General features: G+C 41.2%; 1 protein-coding gene across 1 annotated transcript; it reads left to right on the top strand.

Annotated features, from left to right (window-relative positions):
* The first annotated feature begins 555 nt into the window (after window positions 1-555).
* Window positions 556-17,336, top strand: LOC146341799 (vomeronasal type-2 receptor 26-like). The gene is made up of 8 exons (XM_084807690.1): window positions 556-613; window positions 731-787; window positions 2,371-2,426; window positions 4,945-5,181; window positions 6,368-7,219; window positions 9,765-9,992; window positions 12,968-13,094; window positions 16,435-17,336. The coding sequence occupies exons 1-8, from the start codon at window positions 556-558 to the stop codon at window positions 17,334-17,336; spliced, it is 2,517 nt and encodes an 838-aa protein (XP_084663816.1).
* Window positions 17,337-18,125: the final 789 nt, after the last annotated feature.

Below are 18,125 nucleotides of genomic sequence, written 5' to 3'. Positions count from 1 at the left end.
CTCTTGCTCACTAACTGTATCCACAGCGTGCAGAGTAACACACCTAATCTGATCAATTTTATCTGCAAAGTGCCTTGCCAAGGCCTCACAGGAGGCCTTAGAATGCTCCAGTGGTTCCAGAGCCACAGAAATACTTGAAATATGGTTCTCCCTACCACAACTCAAATGTGAAGTGCGAACCAGGGCCCAATTTTAAAATATTCAATTGCCCAATTGAGAACAAAAAGAATACAAACTTGCACAAAGGAAATGGAAGCAGATAATAAAAGATGCAAAAAAAGGAGGCATTTTGAGAAGCATAATACTAACAACATCAAGGCCAACAATAAAGAATTTTTCAAATATACCTGAAACAAGAAACTATCTGGGGAGGAAGTTAAGTTATTGGATGACAACACACTTAAAGGAGTACTAAAGGGGGCAGGGGATAAGAAGACTGCAGAGAAGCTAAATGCATTAGTTTAATCTGTTTTCATGGAAGAAGATGCAGGACAGATACCTGTAATTGAACTGACGTTTTCAGGAAGAGAGTCTGAAGAACTGAGGTAAATAGCGATGACAAAAGATGATGTTCTTGATCTTATTGACAAATTCAAATCACTTGCCCCTGGGGGTATCCATCCTACAATTCTTAAGGAGCTCAAATGTGAAATTGCTGATCTTCTAAAGGACCCATGGAGTTGTGGAGTTTCAGAGTTTGTTAACCACACCAACAATTCACCCTCTCCAGGTTCGGATGATATGGCAAGCTATGAGTGGGGCTTGGGTTACAGAATGGGGGCTGCAGGTACCTTCAAACCACAATGGCTTATTTAAGCCACTGTTGGTGATTTTGATTATGCAAACCAGATCAGAGAGAGAGAGAGAGAGAGAGAGAGAGAGGAGTCTGTACTGCACGTATGCATTGCTGTTTTTCTGTCATTCTTTTATGAAGATCTGTTTATTAATACCAACTCCACAGTCAGCCAATAAAACACACTTCTGTCCCATTTTAATAAAATTAATGTATTTTTATAAGTATACATGCACTCCAAGGAACAGGATGGATGATCAGTTGCTGAATGTCTTGGATCTCTCAGCAGCTTTTGATACCATTGATCATGTTATCTTACTGGATCAGCTCTGTGAGGTGGGAACTGAGGGCACTGTGTTACAGTGGTTCCACTCCTACCTGCAGGGCTGATTCCAGAGAATGGTATTGGGGGATTCCTACCCCATGGCTATTAAGCTGTGGGGTGCCACAGGGTTCTATTTATCCCCCATGCTGTTCAACATCTATATGAAGCCTTTGGGTGAGGTCATTAGGAGTTTGGGGGTTGGGTGTCACCACTATGCTGATAATGCTCAGCTCTACTTCTCCTTGTCGTCAGAATCAGCTGAGGCAGTGAAGGTGCTGGACCAGTGTCTGGAGGCTGCAATGGGCTGGATGAGGGCCAATAAGTTGAAGCTAAATCAAATCCTGACAAGATGGAAGCTCTGTGGATTGGTGGTTCCTGAGTCCAGGAGTTGGGTAAGCAACCTGTCCTGGACAGGGTTGCACTCCCCCTGAAGGAGCAGGTGCATAGCTTGGGAGTACTCCCAGGTCCATCCCTGTCACTGGTGCCCCAGGTAGAGTCCGTGGCTTGGAGTACTTGGGGCCAGCTTCGGCTGATCCACCAGCTCTGGCCTTTCCTGGACAGGGATAACCTAGCCACAGTAGTACATGTGCTGGTAACTTCCCAATTAGACTACTGCAATGGACTTTACGTGGGGCTGCCCTTGAAGATGACTCAGAAGTTGCAGCTAGTGCAAAATGCAGCAGCTAGACTGCTGACTGGAACATTTTATAAAAATCATATAACACCAGTTTTAGCGGGATTGCACTGGCTGCCAATATGCTTCCAGTTGGAATTCAAGGTTTTGGTGATGACATTTGAAGTCCTAAATAAATTATATTTGAGAGAGTGCCTCTCCCTATATATGCCTGCCCGAGGACTGAGATCTGTTGGTGGGGCCCTCCTCTGCATCCCACCAGTGTGAGACATACACTATGGTGGGACATGGGGGAAGGCCTTCTCTGCTGTAGCACCCTGGTTGTGGAATGCCCTCCCCTTGGAGGCCCAATTGGCACAGACATTGGTTTCATTTTAAAATGTGGCTTTTCACCAATGCCTTTGAGGGCTAAATGCTTTTCCTAAAGTAGCACACTGTTTGAACTGTTTTATTTTTTAGGCTTTAATTGGTATTAGCTTGTTTAATGTTTAATATGTTTTAGCTGTTTAAATTATTTATTGTTTTATACTGTTTAAATTGATTTTATCTGTACACCGCCCTGAAATCTTAATAATATACGGTGGAAAGTTAGAAGGATGAATCCTTGGGCTCCTCCAGGGAAAGATTTCAGCATTGTTGATGATACCATTATGTGGCACAGAAGCTTTAACCAGGTAGGATAGTGCTACAGTCTTTAGGTTCAATAAGATAAGTACGGGAAAGGGGGAGGAGAAAATTCCCTTGTAGCTTCCTTTATAAAATGTTTCCAGGGTGAAATGCTACCCGTATCCTTATCCTGGTAAACTTACAGCACAACCCTGTGTTTGTTTATTTGAAATTACTCCCACTCTGATTAACTGTGATTACTTTTAGGAAATTGTGCACATAGGATTGCAATCTGCTTAGAAACATTGGCTTGGATACTTAATTAAGGCTGCAGTGGTATACACACCTACCTATGAGGAAGTCATATTGAGCTCAATGGGACTTCCTTCAGAGTAGATGTGCATAGGATTGCACTGTGAGTGAAATTAAAGAAGTTCACAAAAAGAAAGTTTCTGATCTCCTTCCCTCTCCTGTAGCTACCTATGACCCTCTCCCCAAAGTGTCTCCAGAACAATGTAGGAAGGGGCACAGGGGTGATGAGGGGATAGGAAAAATGTCCTTCCCTGAACTTTGTTAATATATAATTCTACATATGTCTACTCAGAAGTAATCCCCATTGTGTTCAATGGGGCTTACTCTCAGCTAAGTAGGTATAGGTTTGCAGCCAAGGTTAACTTATTTTTGGATCTAATCCCAATTTTGAGTGATTCCCCTGCCTCAGCATCCTCCAGTTCCCATCCCACATTGTCATTAATTTCATTATAGATGGCCTTGAAATTCATCTTTCCAAAGTACGTAATCTGCCTCTTTGTTCCATACAGGGAAGCACTCTATAGGACTCCATAAAGGCCTTAATCAATATAAATTGATTAGCAATGGGGAAGAAATTAGTTCAGTTCACATTTTATTCAGATTTACAAAATTTGCACTACTCAGACCCATGCATGAACCAGAATGCAGTTGATCTTTAATGGTAAAGCTGTGAATATTAATCAGAGAGGGCTTTTCCCTTAGATTCTATCCAAGGCTGAGGGTTCTGCATTTTCTTTTTTTTTCCTATGGGCCACTATAGCCACTGTACTGATCCCATGTGCTCCTTCTTTCTCAATAAAGAAAAAAAGAAGAAGATGAGGCCTAAAAATATGTGTTCTTCAATTATTCTGCTGCACGTGATACAGCAGACAGCACCATTCTGTAGGGAGATGATTTGAACTCAGTAATTATCTTGAATTACTAGGATGAATTCTTCATCATGATACTCCCATATGAATTTTCTGAGACCATATTTGTAATCAATAAAAAAAGCCTACATAAAATATCTCTTTGCTATTGAAAACAAATTCAGGGACTGGGGACATTCTTTTATTCTACTTTAACAGATTAACTAGTGCCATTAAAGGAAGATGATTATAACTGGCGACTAGGATGCTCAATGATTTTGTTCGCTCCAAATTTTAAGCAAATGAACGTCATTTGCTCTTCCTAAACTAATAAGCAATTATCCTTCGGACCATGTACTTCCCTGATTTCTGTGATGCATTTCTTGGTTCAAAATATGCATACAAACATGCATATTTTAGGGGGAAATGCTTACAAAATGTGTTGTTTAGGAAAAATGTGCTCAATTCAAAAGTGGGTTTTTTTTTCCTGTGGGTTCCTTTTTTAAAATTTGAAGACTGATGCTGAAACAGCATGGAACAGACTTATGACTGAGCATCTGCAAAATTGACACAGACTGGTAATAGACCCATCTATCCATCTGCTGGTGACTGACTGAATACGGAGTTAGAAAATGAACATACTGCATTAAGCTGATATATGCCATGGAAGGGATATTTCTGCTGCAGTTATTTGGGTGGCTGCTGCAGCTGTCTCAGATTAAGTGTAAGGCACACGCTGCATTGTGCATGATGAAGGATCTCTTCCAGATCCCATACAAGTATTGTAAAACAGGTGACATAATAATTGGAGAGATTACTACACAATTTGACAGCCTATTAGAAACAGCGTCCTTCAACAAGCACCCCAAATTTCTAGATGAATTCACGTAAGGAAAAAAAAAATGTTTTGCATAATATGAATTAGACCAGATTATAACTAGTACACACAGATCATTTGACTGCATGAAGATAGATGAGACTTAATCTAGCAATTCTTCTGTATAGCACAGCACTGTCTATTTTGATTGGTAGTGGCACACCGTGGTCTTTGCAACATAATATTCCCTAGAAGTCTTAGCTGAGATTCTTTTAATTGCAGATGCCAGCATTCAGAAATGCAATGTTTAGTATCCAAACCATGTGCTTTATGCAGAATTGTGCCCAGCCCAATGAATACTGTTCAGAAAACAGCCTGCAAGCATTTTTTTAAATGCATTTATGCGTGTCTTATTGATTTATCTCAGGTTTATATATGAAGTCCTAACAAAAGATGTGTAGCGTTGATGATGTGCACAGTGGTTTAGTTTTATAACCTTTATCTATAGCTGTCTATATGTATTAGTATAATGCATAATGTAACTCTTCCTTTAGTGCAAGGACAAAAAACTATCAGCATGTCCTTTCATTGGTGTTTGCTGTGAATCAGATCAATGAGAATCCCAAGGTCTTGCCAAATGTCAGCCTGGGGTTCCACATCTATGACAATTTCTTAAGTACAAGGATGACTCATCAGAATACCTTGAAGCTTCTATCCACCCAAAATAGGATTGCCCCCAATTACAACTGTGACAGGCAAAATAATCTGATAGCTGTCATCGGGGGACTTGACTCTGAAACCTCTCTTCACATGGCTACTGTCTTAGGCATCTATAAGATTCCACAGGTATAATGAGTATGTGGGCCATAAAATTTTCCAGTGTTGGCATATTTCTCTTTCAGTGATATTCTCAGGACTTTCTTACTCCTTTGCCCTCTTTTGTAAAAGAGATTGAATGGGGACTGGACTGGACTAGGAAACATTGCCTTGGATTCAAGAATGGAAGGTAGAAGGCAGGAAAAAATGGGAGAGGTCTTCCTCGGTTTTAATTTGAAAATCCAGGCTGAGGAAAACCATTTTTCCCCTTGAAGCTTCACATTTGCAAATACACATAATCTCAAATATGTTTCATTATTTTAATGTTGTCCTCCTGCTCATACAAGGTGTGGGGATATTTTGAGCCATCATGTTTGTTGCATCTCTGATCAGGATTGTTCATATCAAACCTTTAGCCCATAGAAGGAAGACTGAAATTTAGTATGAAACGTGCTCAAATTATGTATTGTCCTGATGGAAATGTTCACTCAGGCTGCAATCTTGTGCACACATAGCTAGGAGAAAGCCCCATGTAACATAGCAGAGTCACTGTGGAGTAAATACGCAGAGAGTTGTATTGTAAGGCTGTAATCCTACACACAATTACTAGAGAATAGGGGTCATTGAACCCAATGGGACTTACTTCCCAGTAAACATGCTGCATGTATGAGTAGCACTATGATGAATAAGATAGACCATGAAGGCACTGTTCTCCAGCCCACTGGTAGCAGGCACAAGAGACAGAGCCTTTTCATTGGTGGTTCAACCCTGTGGAACCCCCTGCTTTGGAAATCAATTTGCCCCCCTTTTAATCTGTTTTTAAAGGGTTTTTTAAGACCTGACTGTTTACATCTTCTTGCACTGATTCATTTTGACCCAGACATTTAAAACTGATGTTTTAAAAACTGTTCCTGTTTTGATTCTGTCATTGTTGGTCTTTGGTTGTATCATTTAGTAATTATTTATTTTGAATTTGTATTGTTTTAATGATTATGTTTATATGATTTTATTGTGTATTTGTTACCACATAAACCTCTTTGAGAGGACTGGTATAGTCCTTAAAGACAGTATATAAATATTTTAATTACAATGATAAACCGAACAATAAGCCAGTAAGAAGCTGGCATCAAGGAACAAAGATGTAAAAAAAAATATATTATTTTTTGCTTAGATTGCCTACTCTGTATTAGCTCCAGCACTCAATGTTAAAAACCAGCTCCCTTCCTTCTATCGGATGATCCCCAATGAAGAAAATCAGTACACAGGGATGGTCCAGTTGCTGCTACATTTCCAGTGGATGTGGATTGGGATCATTGCATCAGACGATGATAAAGGAGAACATTTTGTGCAGACTTTGTTACCAATGCTAACCCATAATGGAATTTGTGTGGCTGTCATTGAAAAAGCAATAACTATTTCTGACTTTTTAGAGGAATTCCAGTCATTAGAACCTATCCTTGCCATGGCTGTATCACTAATCAACTCCACTGTAAATGTATTTGTTGTAAACGCAGAACCTCAAACCATGACATGCTTGAAATGGCTGATATATGCTTATGGAAGAATAGAAGACTTTATTCAGACATCTATAGGCAAGGTGTGGCTTATGACAGCCCACTGGGATTTCTCATCGGAGACATTCCACAGGGATTTTGATATACATGTCTTCCATGGCACCCTGTCTCTGGGAATTCACTCAAATGAAGTGTTGGGGTTTAGAGAATTCCTGCAGCTCCTACATCCTAACTTGCCAAAAGGAGATGGGTTTATCAGGATCTTCTGGGAACAGGCATTCAATTGCTTATTTTCTGACTCAAATAAAGACAGTGGGGATGCTAATACTTGTACTGGCCAAGAGAAGCTGGAGGACCTCCCTGGGATTCTCTTTGAAATGAGCATGACTGGCCAAAGCTACAGCATCTACAATGCGGTTCATGCCATAGCACATGCTTTACAGAAGATGTTGTCATCTACACTGAAACACAACATGATGTTCTCATCTACAACTAAACTCAAAACAATGGTGGATAGAAGTAGACTGGATCCCTCAAATCTGCAATATTGGCAGGTAATGTTTCAAACCTGAACAATTCCATCATCATGGCTAGCCTAATATTTGATAGCTCTTGATTCAAGAAGGACACCAGGAGTTCACAACATTCCCCTTTCTTAAAACCTTGCATCTCTCATAACTTCAGATAGATGCTTTTCCTCCCCCACTAGCTGAATGCATTACAGAAGTCCAATAAGCTATGGTTCATGAGGCCAATGTAGATATATTGTGTGCATGGGGAAAGGGGAATCATGGTGGCACTGTCCCTAATCATATGTACAGAGCTTATGCATGCATAAAGTGAGGTTGAGACTTGCCACCATAGTCCAACTGTTCCCACCAACACACATCCAGTCTATGCAGATCCATCACTTGATTAAGCCTAAAGTGTTCATTTCCCATGATTTCATCTTCCTATAGTCTAGTTGGGGAAGTTGACAGGTGGGAAATTGACAGACCCCCTACAGGAATGTTGGCAGGCCAAAGACATGTGGGAGAAACATTTGTCACCATTCTGGGATGTGGCACACTTCTGGCATGAGTAGGATCTGCATTCCTGTTGCTTCTTATACGAGCTTTGTATTCTGTAGGTATCAGAGCAGCAGGGAAAAGAGAGAGAGATGATGAAGTAATGTAAGAAGGAATATCAACTGCAAACTATGAAGTTTCTGCTTCACATCATGTCACCTCAGCAATCATATCAGCAGCATCATTTTATTTATTCATTCATTTACAATATTTATATGCTGCTCCACATCTAAACAGATTCTAGACTGGTGTACGATAAAATATAAAATGAATAGAACACAATATTAACATTAAAAAAACCAGAATACCAATAAAAACAATAAAAACGGAGGTTGTTCAATTGAGGAAGGCTTGTTGAATCTAAGATGTTTTCAGGGGTGCTGAAAACAATACAGTGTTGGTGCCTACCTGATTTTCAGAGGCAGAGTGTTCCACAGAATGGGAGCCACCATGTTGAAGGCTCTGGTGGACTCCAACCAGGCCATAGGTCCATGTGGAACCACCAGGAGCATCCCATCTGATGACCTCAATGACTGGGCAGGTAGATAAGGGAGAAGGCACTCTCTCATCATCATTAGCACCAGCAATGTGCAAGCAAGGCAATTTACGGAGTATCAGAAGACAGACCTTGGTCCTCATGAGATTACAATATAAAATCTGGCATAGTGGAAACATTAGAGGAAGGGGAAGTAAATGGAGGCAGGGGCAAATAGTGTTTAAGCAAATAGTGTTTAAGTATTCATTTATAGTTAGCTCCATGCTTACAATGCAGTAACTATGGGATTGTACCTGGAGATGCTTGAGGAATTCAGTCATGTGAATTTCTATAAGTGAATGATCCATTCCTCTTAGACTAATGTGCACATCAGGATTTAGCTATCCACCAGAATTTGCAGTTCTCGTTATGTTGTGACACAGTTCTCACCACTTTAAATGTATCAACATATTATTTTAAAATACAGTACATATGTTGAGATAAAATATGTACATAAAGAATATTTTGAGAGAAGATAAAACACTTAAACATTTCTTCTTCATCATCATTATTACAGATCTCAGATTAAGGTGGAAATGGAATGGAATATAATTAGTGATAGGTGAACTTGCCCCAAGTAAGTTCATTATTTACTCTGAAAATAACGAACTTACCCATGTAGGCTCAGATAAGAGCTCTCCTAAAAATGAACTCTCATTCCATATAAATGAGCTTTTGCACACATGATATATCAAAATGTCTCCTGGGAGCTATAGTTTGGAATTGTGGAGTGCTTTCTTGGAGTCAGAGCTGCAGTGGTGGTGCTAACAGCATGGGAAGCTACAAAGGAAACAGTAGGGTGACTGAATATTGGGGTTGGGGGGAGAAGCACTCCATTCGTTGGAGTGTTCTCTAGTGCACACTCCAATAGATCTATATTAATGTTCAGCATTGTTATTTCTTCAAATATTTATTTTATTTCTCCAAATACATGTGATGGTTCTTCTTGAAGGATATTTTTAAAAGACAAGCAATGAATATCCTTAATGGATTTTATATATATGTATTCTATGGGTTAAATCTCCCCTTGGCAGAAAGGGATTACTTAACATGACAAGGATTGAAATGTCAGGTAAATAAAACAAATGTGCACATATTAATTGTTAGAAAACCAATTATCAAAGTCATTGTGTTAGACCGAGAGATGGAAAATATTCAACTATTGTATTCTGCCATGTAAACTAAAATGACAGCTTCTGATTAATCATTGGAAACAAAATGTAGTCAACCTATTCTTCACAGAAATAATACTTTGAGAATTGTCCATGGCCTGACCACTGATATAGTAATGTTTATTCTATGGCTTTAACTCTAGTGAAAGAAAATCAAATTCTTCAAGTGGAACATGTAAATATTAAAATGATGGATAAAAAAAGTTTATCTTTTTCTGTTCTTATTATAAAAATAATAGAAATATGCAAATACAATCTTGCCACTTTTCATCAGTTTGTAACATCCCTGTGTTTTTCTGTTGTTGTTTTTCTTTTCCAAATCTAGCTTCACCCTTTCTTGAGGACCATTTCATTTAACAGCACTGCTGGGGACTTGGTGTCTTTTGATGAGAATCATGAATTAGCAGCTGGATTTGATATAGTAAACTGGGTTACTTTCCCAAACAAATCCTTCTTAAGAGTGATAGTTGGAAGGATGGATTCACAAGTTTTACTGGGGCAAAGATTCTCCATTAATGAAGAGGCCATCATATGGCACAGCTCATTTAATCAGGTGTGGGATACAAATATGGATTCTATGGTGCAAAGCTAAATGGGATAGTGTTTGAACCCCTCCAATCTGGCTGAATTAGTTGTATTCAGTAGCACTCAGATGGCTTTTCCTATTCTAAGTGACATTTTGTCCACACCCTTCATCTTCTTGTAATAGCTTAACACTATCCAACAAAACAGAGAGTAAAGAGTTTTGTGTTGTGAGAAGCTAACAATGCTACAATGTTATGTTATTATGACCATAAATTAATCATTGTGTAGAATTGGGGATGTACGAAACACTTACCTGGTTTCATCCAGGGAAATCCATGGTCAGGGGGAGGCGCTCCGTCCCTCCCCCCCAAATTTTCCCCAGCCAGCTCCGCTCCGCGGTGACTCCACGGAGCTGCCGGCTGGGGCTGCCCGCAGCCGGACATCCGGCTGCTGGGCTGCACAGGGAAAGGGAAAGACAGGGAAAGACAGGCAGGGAAAGACAGGGCCGTAGTGCCCCTTTTTGCCATTTGTGCCCCTGTCTTTTGCCATGATAGGCTACGTAAATATTTATGTAGCCTATCACAGCAAAAAAACAGGAACGCAAATGGCGACGGCTACAGTGGCCGCCATTTGCGTTCCCTTTTTTTTTTTTTGCTGTTATAGGCTACGTAAATATAATGCAAATGGCATCCCTGCGTTAGCCGTGATAGGCAATAAGAAGAAGCGAATGGTGGCCACAGACACAGCTGCCATTCACAAAGCACCCCATTTTGCGTGCCTTTCATGGGGTGGTGGGGTGGGGTGCTTCGTTCCGCCATGGATTTCGGGGGGCTGAATGCACTGGCATTCGGCCTCACTGAGATCCGTGGTGGAATTCTCCAACATCCCTATGTAGAATAACATATTTTAAGGCTCCAGTGCATTCTTCAGTGTAAGGCATGCTACTGAATGGAATGTACTTGTGAGTAAGCATGATCAAAGCCAAGCTGCAGAAATGCATAAACTCATCCATACATGGTTAATCTATACATTGTATACATGGTTAAGTAATCCAGAATAGCCACTACCTTATTTACTTCACTTACACATCTCATCCCCATAATCAGGAACTGCCATCACCTCTTTTTGTACTCAGATCTTAGATAGTTTAAAATGAGTGGGATCTATTATTCTACCCATGATCTCACCCATGATTTCCTTTACAAAAAGAAATAAAAAGAAAGGGGTAAGAAAAGAAAAGAAGAGGTAACAGGAGCTGTGTGTGAACTAATTTGTGGTCATGGTGTAGTGGGCAGGGAGAGAAGAAAGAAGAAAATGTTAATTCTTCTCCGGTACCATGGCCTAGATTTAATCCAAATCTCATTCTTCACCACCAGGTGACTGGCTTTTGAAAATCTTCAGGACATCCTGATTATGGTGGTTCCATATCACATTTAGTTTAACTATCAGAAACATATTCATTCTTGTAAATAATGGCTATGCATACACTAGACAAAAGGTGTATTGACATTGGCAGTGTTCATACACCTGCCAAGGATTAAGATTTTACTTTCACACAAACCTACATTGAAAGATAGGGAAAATAATAAATACATTTAGCCACTCTTCAAACACCCTCACTTTAAAGGAGCATTGCACTTGGAAATCCCTGTATTTCCAAGCTTGTGATGCAAAATACACACAAACATTCTCAAGTTAATGGGTGCATATGTTCAAACAGGTCTGTGTTTAAAAATCCAATCAAACATATGCACATTAATGTGTATATTTAAAATAACGTGCACAAATCTTGTGTGTGTGTGTGTGTATCAGTCACATACTCATGTGAAAAGGGAATGGAATGAACTTGACCTAAAAAACCCCAAAGATCTTGGCAAGGCTGAGATTGGCAGATCTGTCTCTCTAGTAAGGATGGCAGAGAATTCCGCCACGGATCTTGGGGAGGCCGAATGCCAGTGCATTCGGCCCCCCGAAATCTGTGGCAGAATGGCCTGCCACCCCCTCGCCACCCCCCACAGATCCCCCCAGGATGAGACTTACCTGGGGCGGATCTTCCTGGCGGCGGCAGCTCCGGCCACGGCTTTGGTGGTGGCGGCGGCGGCGGTGGCTGGTCTTCTGACCAGCTGCCACCGCCGCCATTTGCAGGTTGTTGGTTTTTTTTACACCCATGCGATAGGCTACGTAAGTTTTTACGTAGCCTAAAACGTCTGGGTAAAAAAAAAAAAAGGTGTACACAAATGGCGGCAGCTACAGCCGCCGCCATTTGCGTTCCTTATTTTGGGCCGTCTTAGTCTACGTAAATAATTATGTAGACTAAGATGGTGAAAATAAGGGGAACGCAAATAGCGTCCACTACGCTATTTGCGTTCCCCTTGTTTTCACCGTCTTAGTCTACGTAAATATTTACGTAGATTAAGACGTCAAAAATAAGGAATGCAAATGGCAGTGGCCGTAGCCGCCACCATTTGCATACATGTTCGTTTGTTTGTTTTTACCCAGAGCCCTCCGCGGCCGGAAATCCAGCTGTGGATGGCTCTGGCCTGGCTGGGCCTGGCCAGCGGCTCCATGGAGCCGCTGCGGAGTACAGCCGGCCAAGGAGGATTCCGGGGGGGGGATGAACGGAGTGCCTCCCCCCCCGTCCAGGATTCCGGCGGGAGGGACGGAACGCCTCCCCCCCACCATAAACATAATCCGCAAACAGGTAAGTGATTTTCGTACATCTCTACTCTCTAGCCAAAGCAAATAACATGGAGATTCACAGCCACTCCCCTTACATATGGTTAAAAAAAGTCAGAAGATTATAACAAGGCATTTCTTTTGGAACTGATTCTTTCTTCATTCTTTTGCAGTTTGAGACCTGATTAATGTCTTTAGGAGTTCTCATCCCAACCATTCAGTGAGAAAACGTATTCCACTGATTAAAAACAACTTTGCTCTTAGCACTTTGGAATACTCTGTTTTCAAAGAATAAATGCCTCTAATTTCTTCCTTTTTTATGGATAGGTGCTGCCCATTGCTCTGTGCAATGACAACTGTCATCCAGGTTACAGGAAAGAAAAGAAAGAAGGGGAGCCATTCTGTTGCTATAATTGTGTTCCATGTCCAGATGGGAAGATTTCAGATCGGAGGGGTAAGTGGCATAATGTATGAATTATACATTCCATAATATTTTTCTTTGGTTTTGCTATATCACCAGTATACATCTCAAAAACACACCACGGAAGATAACAATGCAGTTATCACACATATTCATACAATGTTACACTTATACAGCAGATAAATATTCTTTATACAAAAATTACATATTTTGAATTCTTCCCAGAGAAGAAAACATTCATCAAGTTATACTGGTAAATGTCCAAAACAAGACTCATGACACAATCACTCCCAGCAGTTACTGGTAAATCTTAAGGTCAAATAAGTACTTAGTTTCTCCCACATCCATTACAAGTAAAGGACAACTATTTTTAGGCATGTTGGTAAATGACCCAGAGAAGCCCCTTGACTCAAAGTTTCCTATTTTATCCTGTTAAACCTCAAGAACCACTAATTGTCTTCATTAAATGACCCATTTCCAAATATATGCTCAAATGTAACTATCTATGTTTATCAAAATTCTAAAATCATCAGAGATGCAAGAAGGGCCAGAGGTGTGGAGCATATGCAAAAGTTCCTTCATCTTCAGTCCCTAACTTGATAGCTATGTTGGAATTTCATCAGCCATGGAGGTGGGCTGAAAGGGAATGTAGCTGTCAAGCATCACAGAGCTTGTTTCAGCAGATCAGGCAGTGGTTCTCATGTTCCCGGCACCACTGAGACTTCCTACGCATCACTATGTAGGACCAGCAGCCCAGGTTCCTCTGGAGTTGAGTGAGGACAGATGACAGCTCCTGTGCCATTGGATGTTATAACAATCCAAGTTCTGCTCTGTTCTGTCAGTTTGGAATACTTAGATTCTGATTGAGGCCACATGGGTTCAATACCATGGGATTCACTGTCTTCAGCAATCCTGCTCCGTGAAATGCTGCTGCCTCTCCTTTGTTTGCCTTCAGCTGTCAATGTCTAACCAAGGTCCATGCCCAGCCTTGAGCCTAAAGTCTGAAAAAAGCACATAAAAAGACCAAGGCAGTGGGATCTATTGAAAAGATACAGCAGATTTTGACCATGGGAGGGTGAGCCCTCATTTTTAAGCCTGTGTATGTTCCTCTGATTGAGAACTTGGCTGGGGGGAACCAAATGTTGTAGTTTCATGAGAAATAAATGATGCCACAAGGGAAAGTCAGGCTACATCACATTTAGAAGGAGATACAGTCAAGGCCAGAAATACTGGAACAAGGATAACTGTTTTGGCAGTTGGCCTCTGTACACCACCACATTGAAGTTGAAAGGAAACACACCCAGATGGGAACCAAGTCAGGACTTTCAGCTGTATTTCAAGGGGTGTGACAAAAGTGGGGCACTAACCATTCAGGAAGTACATCCGGTGGCAGACACACACTCCCATCGTTGGTGGCTCATAAATAATGGAACGAATGGCTGACAAGCAGCTGCATGGCCAGGTGTGGCCTGTTTCCTGGGTACCCCATGACCAATCAAGCAGATAAAAAGCCTGGAGGTGGTTCTGAGTGTTACATTTGCACTTATACAGCTGTTCACTGGAACTCTCAACATGAGGTCCAAAGAGGTGTCATGTCCATGTGAGTGAAGGAGGCCATCATTAGGCTGTGGAAACAAAATAAACCCATCAGAGAGATAGCGAAAACAGTGGGAGTGGCCAGTACAACAGTTTGGAACATCCTGAAAAGGAGTTAACTGGCAAGCTCAGCAACAGCAAAAGGCCTGGAAGACCATGGAAGTCAACTAAAGTGGATAACTGCAGAATTCTGCTCATGGTGAAGAGGAACGCTTTCACAACATCTAGCCAGGTCAAGAACGCTCTTGCAGAGGTAGGCATGTCATTGTCAATATCTACAGTCAAGAGACAGCTTTATGAATGTAAATACAGAGGCTTTACAACAACGTGCAAACCACTGGTAATGCTCAAGAACAGAAAGGCCAGATTAGCCATTGCCAGCAAACACCTAAAAAAGTCTGCCCAGTTCTGGAATAAGGACTGATGAAACCAAGAATAACTTGTACCAGAATGATGGGAAGAGAAAAGTATGGAGAAGGAAAGGAACAGCTCATGATCCAAAGCATACCACATCATCTGCCAAATATGGTGGAGGCAGTGTTATGGCATGGGCATGTATGGCTGCCAGTGGCACTGGGTCACTGGTGTTTATTGATGACCTGACTGGTGATAAAAGCAGCAGGACGAATTCTGAAGTGTATAGGGCTATACTTTCTGCTCAGATTCAGCCGAATGCTGCCAAACTGATAGGACGCCACTTCATACTGCAGATGGATAATGACCCCAAACATACAGCAAAACCTACCCAAGAGTTTTTCAAGGCAAAGAAGTGGGATGTTCTTCAATGGCCAAGTCAGTCACCTGATTTCAACCCACTTTTCACTTACTGAAGACAAGACTGAAGGCAGAAAGACCCACAAACAAGCAGCAGCTGAAGGCAGCTGCAGTAAAGTCCTGGCAAAGCATCTCGAGGGAGGAAACTCAGCATTTGGTCATGTCCATGGGTTTCAGACTTCAGGCAGTCATTGACCGCAAAAGATTTTCATCCCGGTATTAAAGGCGATCCTTAAGTTTGAAATGATGTTGATTTGTTCCATTACTTATGAGCCACCTATGATGGGTGTGTGTGTATGCCTGTACTTCCTGAATGGTTAGTGCCCCACTTTTGTCAAACCCCTTGAATTACAGCTGAAAGTCCTGACTTTGCTCCCATCTGGGTGTGTTTCCTTTCAACTTCAATGTGGTGGTGTACAGAGGCCAACTGTCAAAACAGTTATCCTTGTTCCAATATTTCTGGCCCTGACTGTATACTGATTGGTTCATTGACGCCTTCCCAACTGTACCCATATGGGAAATCTCTCTCTCTCTCTCTATATATATATATATATATATCCTGTTTCTGTCCATTTTACTTTTCTATGATAATTATCTTCCCACTATCCAATAGCTCAGTTTTATACAGCAATGTTTCTGAGAAACTTATTTACTAGCACAACTGCAGACCATAGAGATGGATACTTTCACTTCCTTGATTACATGATGATGTATGTAAGAAACAAAATGATGGTGTGGATGGTAAAACAGCAGAGAGGGAAATTCATTATCCTTAATGGTCCATTATTTTTCACTTGCCTTTGTTGTTGTGGTCGTTGTTGTTTCTTCCTCTTGTCCAATGGCCCGGATCTGTGTGTCTGAAATAGAGACACATGTCAAAGACATGTAGTTTATGAGTAGAATGCCAGACTTTGCAGATGGATCTGTTCATTACATTAAAATATATAACAAAAGAAAGATGATGCCATACTTGGATTGTTTTTGACCCTGTTCTATTTTTCAGACATGAATGACTGTTTCCAGTGCCCAGAAGATCAATTTCCAAACAGCAACAGAGATCAATGTCTTGCCAAAGTCATAATCTTCCTCTCTTTCACTGAGCCTTTGGGGATCACCTTAGCTTTTGCAGCTCTGTCTCTTGCACTAGTCACACTTTTGGTGCTAGGGGTTTTCATCAAGAACCTCAACACTCCCATCGTCAAAGCCAATAATCAGGACCTCACCTACTGTCTGCTCATTTCCTTATTGCTCTGCTTCCTCTGCTCCTTCTTATTCATTGGCCGACCTCACAGAGTAACCTGCTGTTTGCGACAAATTGCTTTTGGCATCATCTTCTCAGTGGCTGTATCTTGCATATTGGCAAAAACCATCACAGTAGTTCTGGCTTTCATGGCCACCAAGCCAGGGTCCAGGATGAGGAAATGGCTCGGCAAAAGACTAGCAAACTCTATTCTTCTTAGTTGTTCCTTTATTCAAGCCATTATTTGTGCTATTTGGCTATGTGCTGCTCCTCCATTCCCACATTTTGACATGCATTCTCTGCCTGAAGAAATCATTCTGGAATGTAAGGAAGGGTCAGACATTATGTTTTATTGTGTTTTGGGCTATCTGGGATTTCTGGCCGTTGTCAGCTTCACGGTGGCTTTCCTAGCCAGGAAGTTGCCAGATAGTTTCAATGAAGCCAAGTTTATTACTTTCAGCATGTTGGTGTTTTGCAGTGTTTGGTTGTCCTTCATTCCATCTTACCTGAGCACCAAGGGGAAATACATGATTGCTGTTGAGGTCTTCTCCATCTTGGCCTCTAGTGTTGGGTTATTAGGTTGTATCTTTGTTCCTAAATGCTACATAATTATTCTAAGGCCTGGATTGAACAGCAAGGACCAACTCATAAGAAAAATTATTTAAGTGTTTGTTTAAAAAGGTAAAGGTAAAGGTGTCCCCAACTAGTCGTGTCCGACTCTAGGGTGCGGTGCTCATCCCCGTTTCTAAGCCGAAGAGCCAGCGCTGTCCGAAGACGCTTCCGTGGTCATGTGGCCAGCATGACTGAACACCGAGGTGCACGGAACGCTGTTACCTTTCCCGCTGAGGCAGTGCCTATTTATCTACTTGCAATTTCTTGCTTTAGAACTGCTAGGTTGGCAGGAGCTGGGACTGAAGACGGGAGCTCACTCCGTCAAGCGGCACTTGGGTCTCGAACTGCTGACCTGCCGACCTTCCAGTCTGCAGTTCAGCATCTTAACCACTGAGCCACCGCGGCCCTAAGTGGTTGTTTACTATTGTATTATTTAATTGGTTGTTTATTTTTTAAATTATTTCTAAATTGTAGTCTTCATCTAGAACCAAACCAAAGAAACATATGTACAGAACCTTCTGTCTTTCCCAATCTGTTCTTCTTAGCTCAATCAACAATATATTTTCCTTCTACTTTATTGAGACTGCCTCAATTAGGGATGTACGGACCGTGTAAAATCCGCTCTGTCTGTATTTTGTAGATTGTCAGGCACCTTTCGTTCCATCTTCCGCCCACAGACAGATGTGAATATTTTTTTTGTCATGCAGAAAAATACAGAAATAATTACGTAAATATTTACAGAAGTATTTACAGAAGTATTTACATAATTTAACTCAGTACGTAACATTTACTATATTGTCCCCCCATTCCATTCAACGCTTCCTTAGCAGAAACTTATGTAT

The sequence above is a fragment of the Heloderma suspectum genome, chromosome 6 (assembly GCF_057233095.1).
Source record: "Heloderma suspectum isolate Gila_16-S chromosome 6, 16-S_ref, whole genome shotgun sequence".
Lineage (NCBI taxonomy): Eukaryota > Metazoa > Chordata > Lepidosauria > Squamata > Helodermatidae > Heloderma > Heloderma suspectum.
This window is presented reverse-complemented; position numbering and strand designations above follow the sequence as displayed.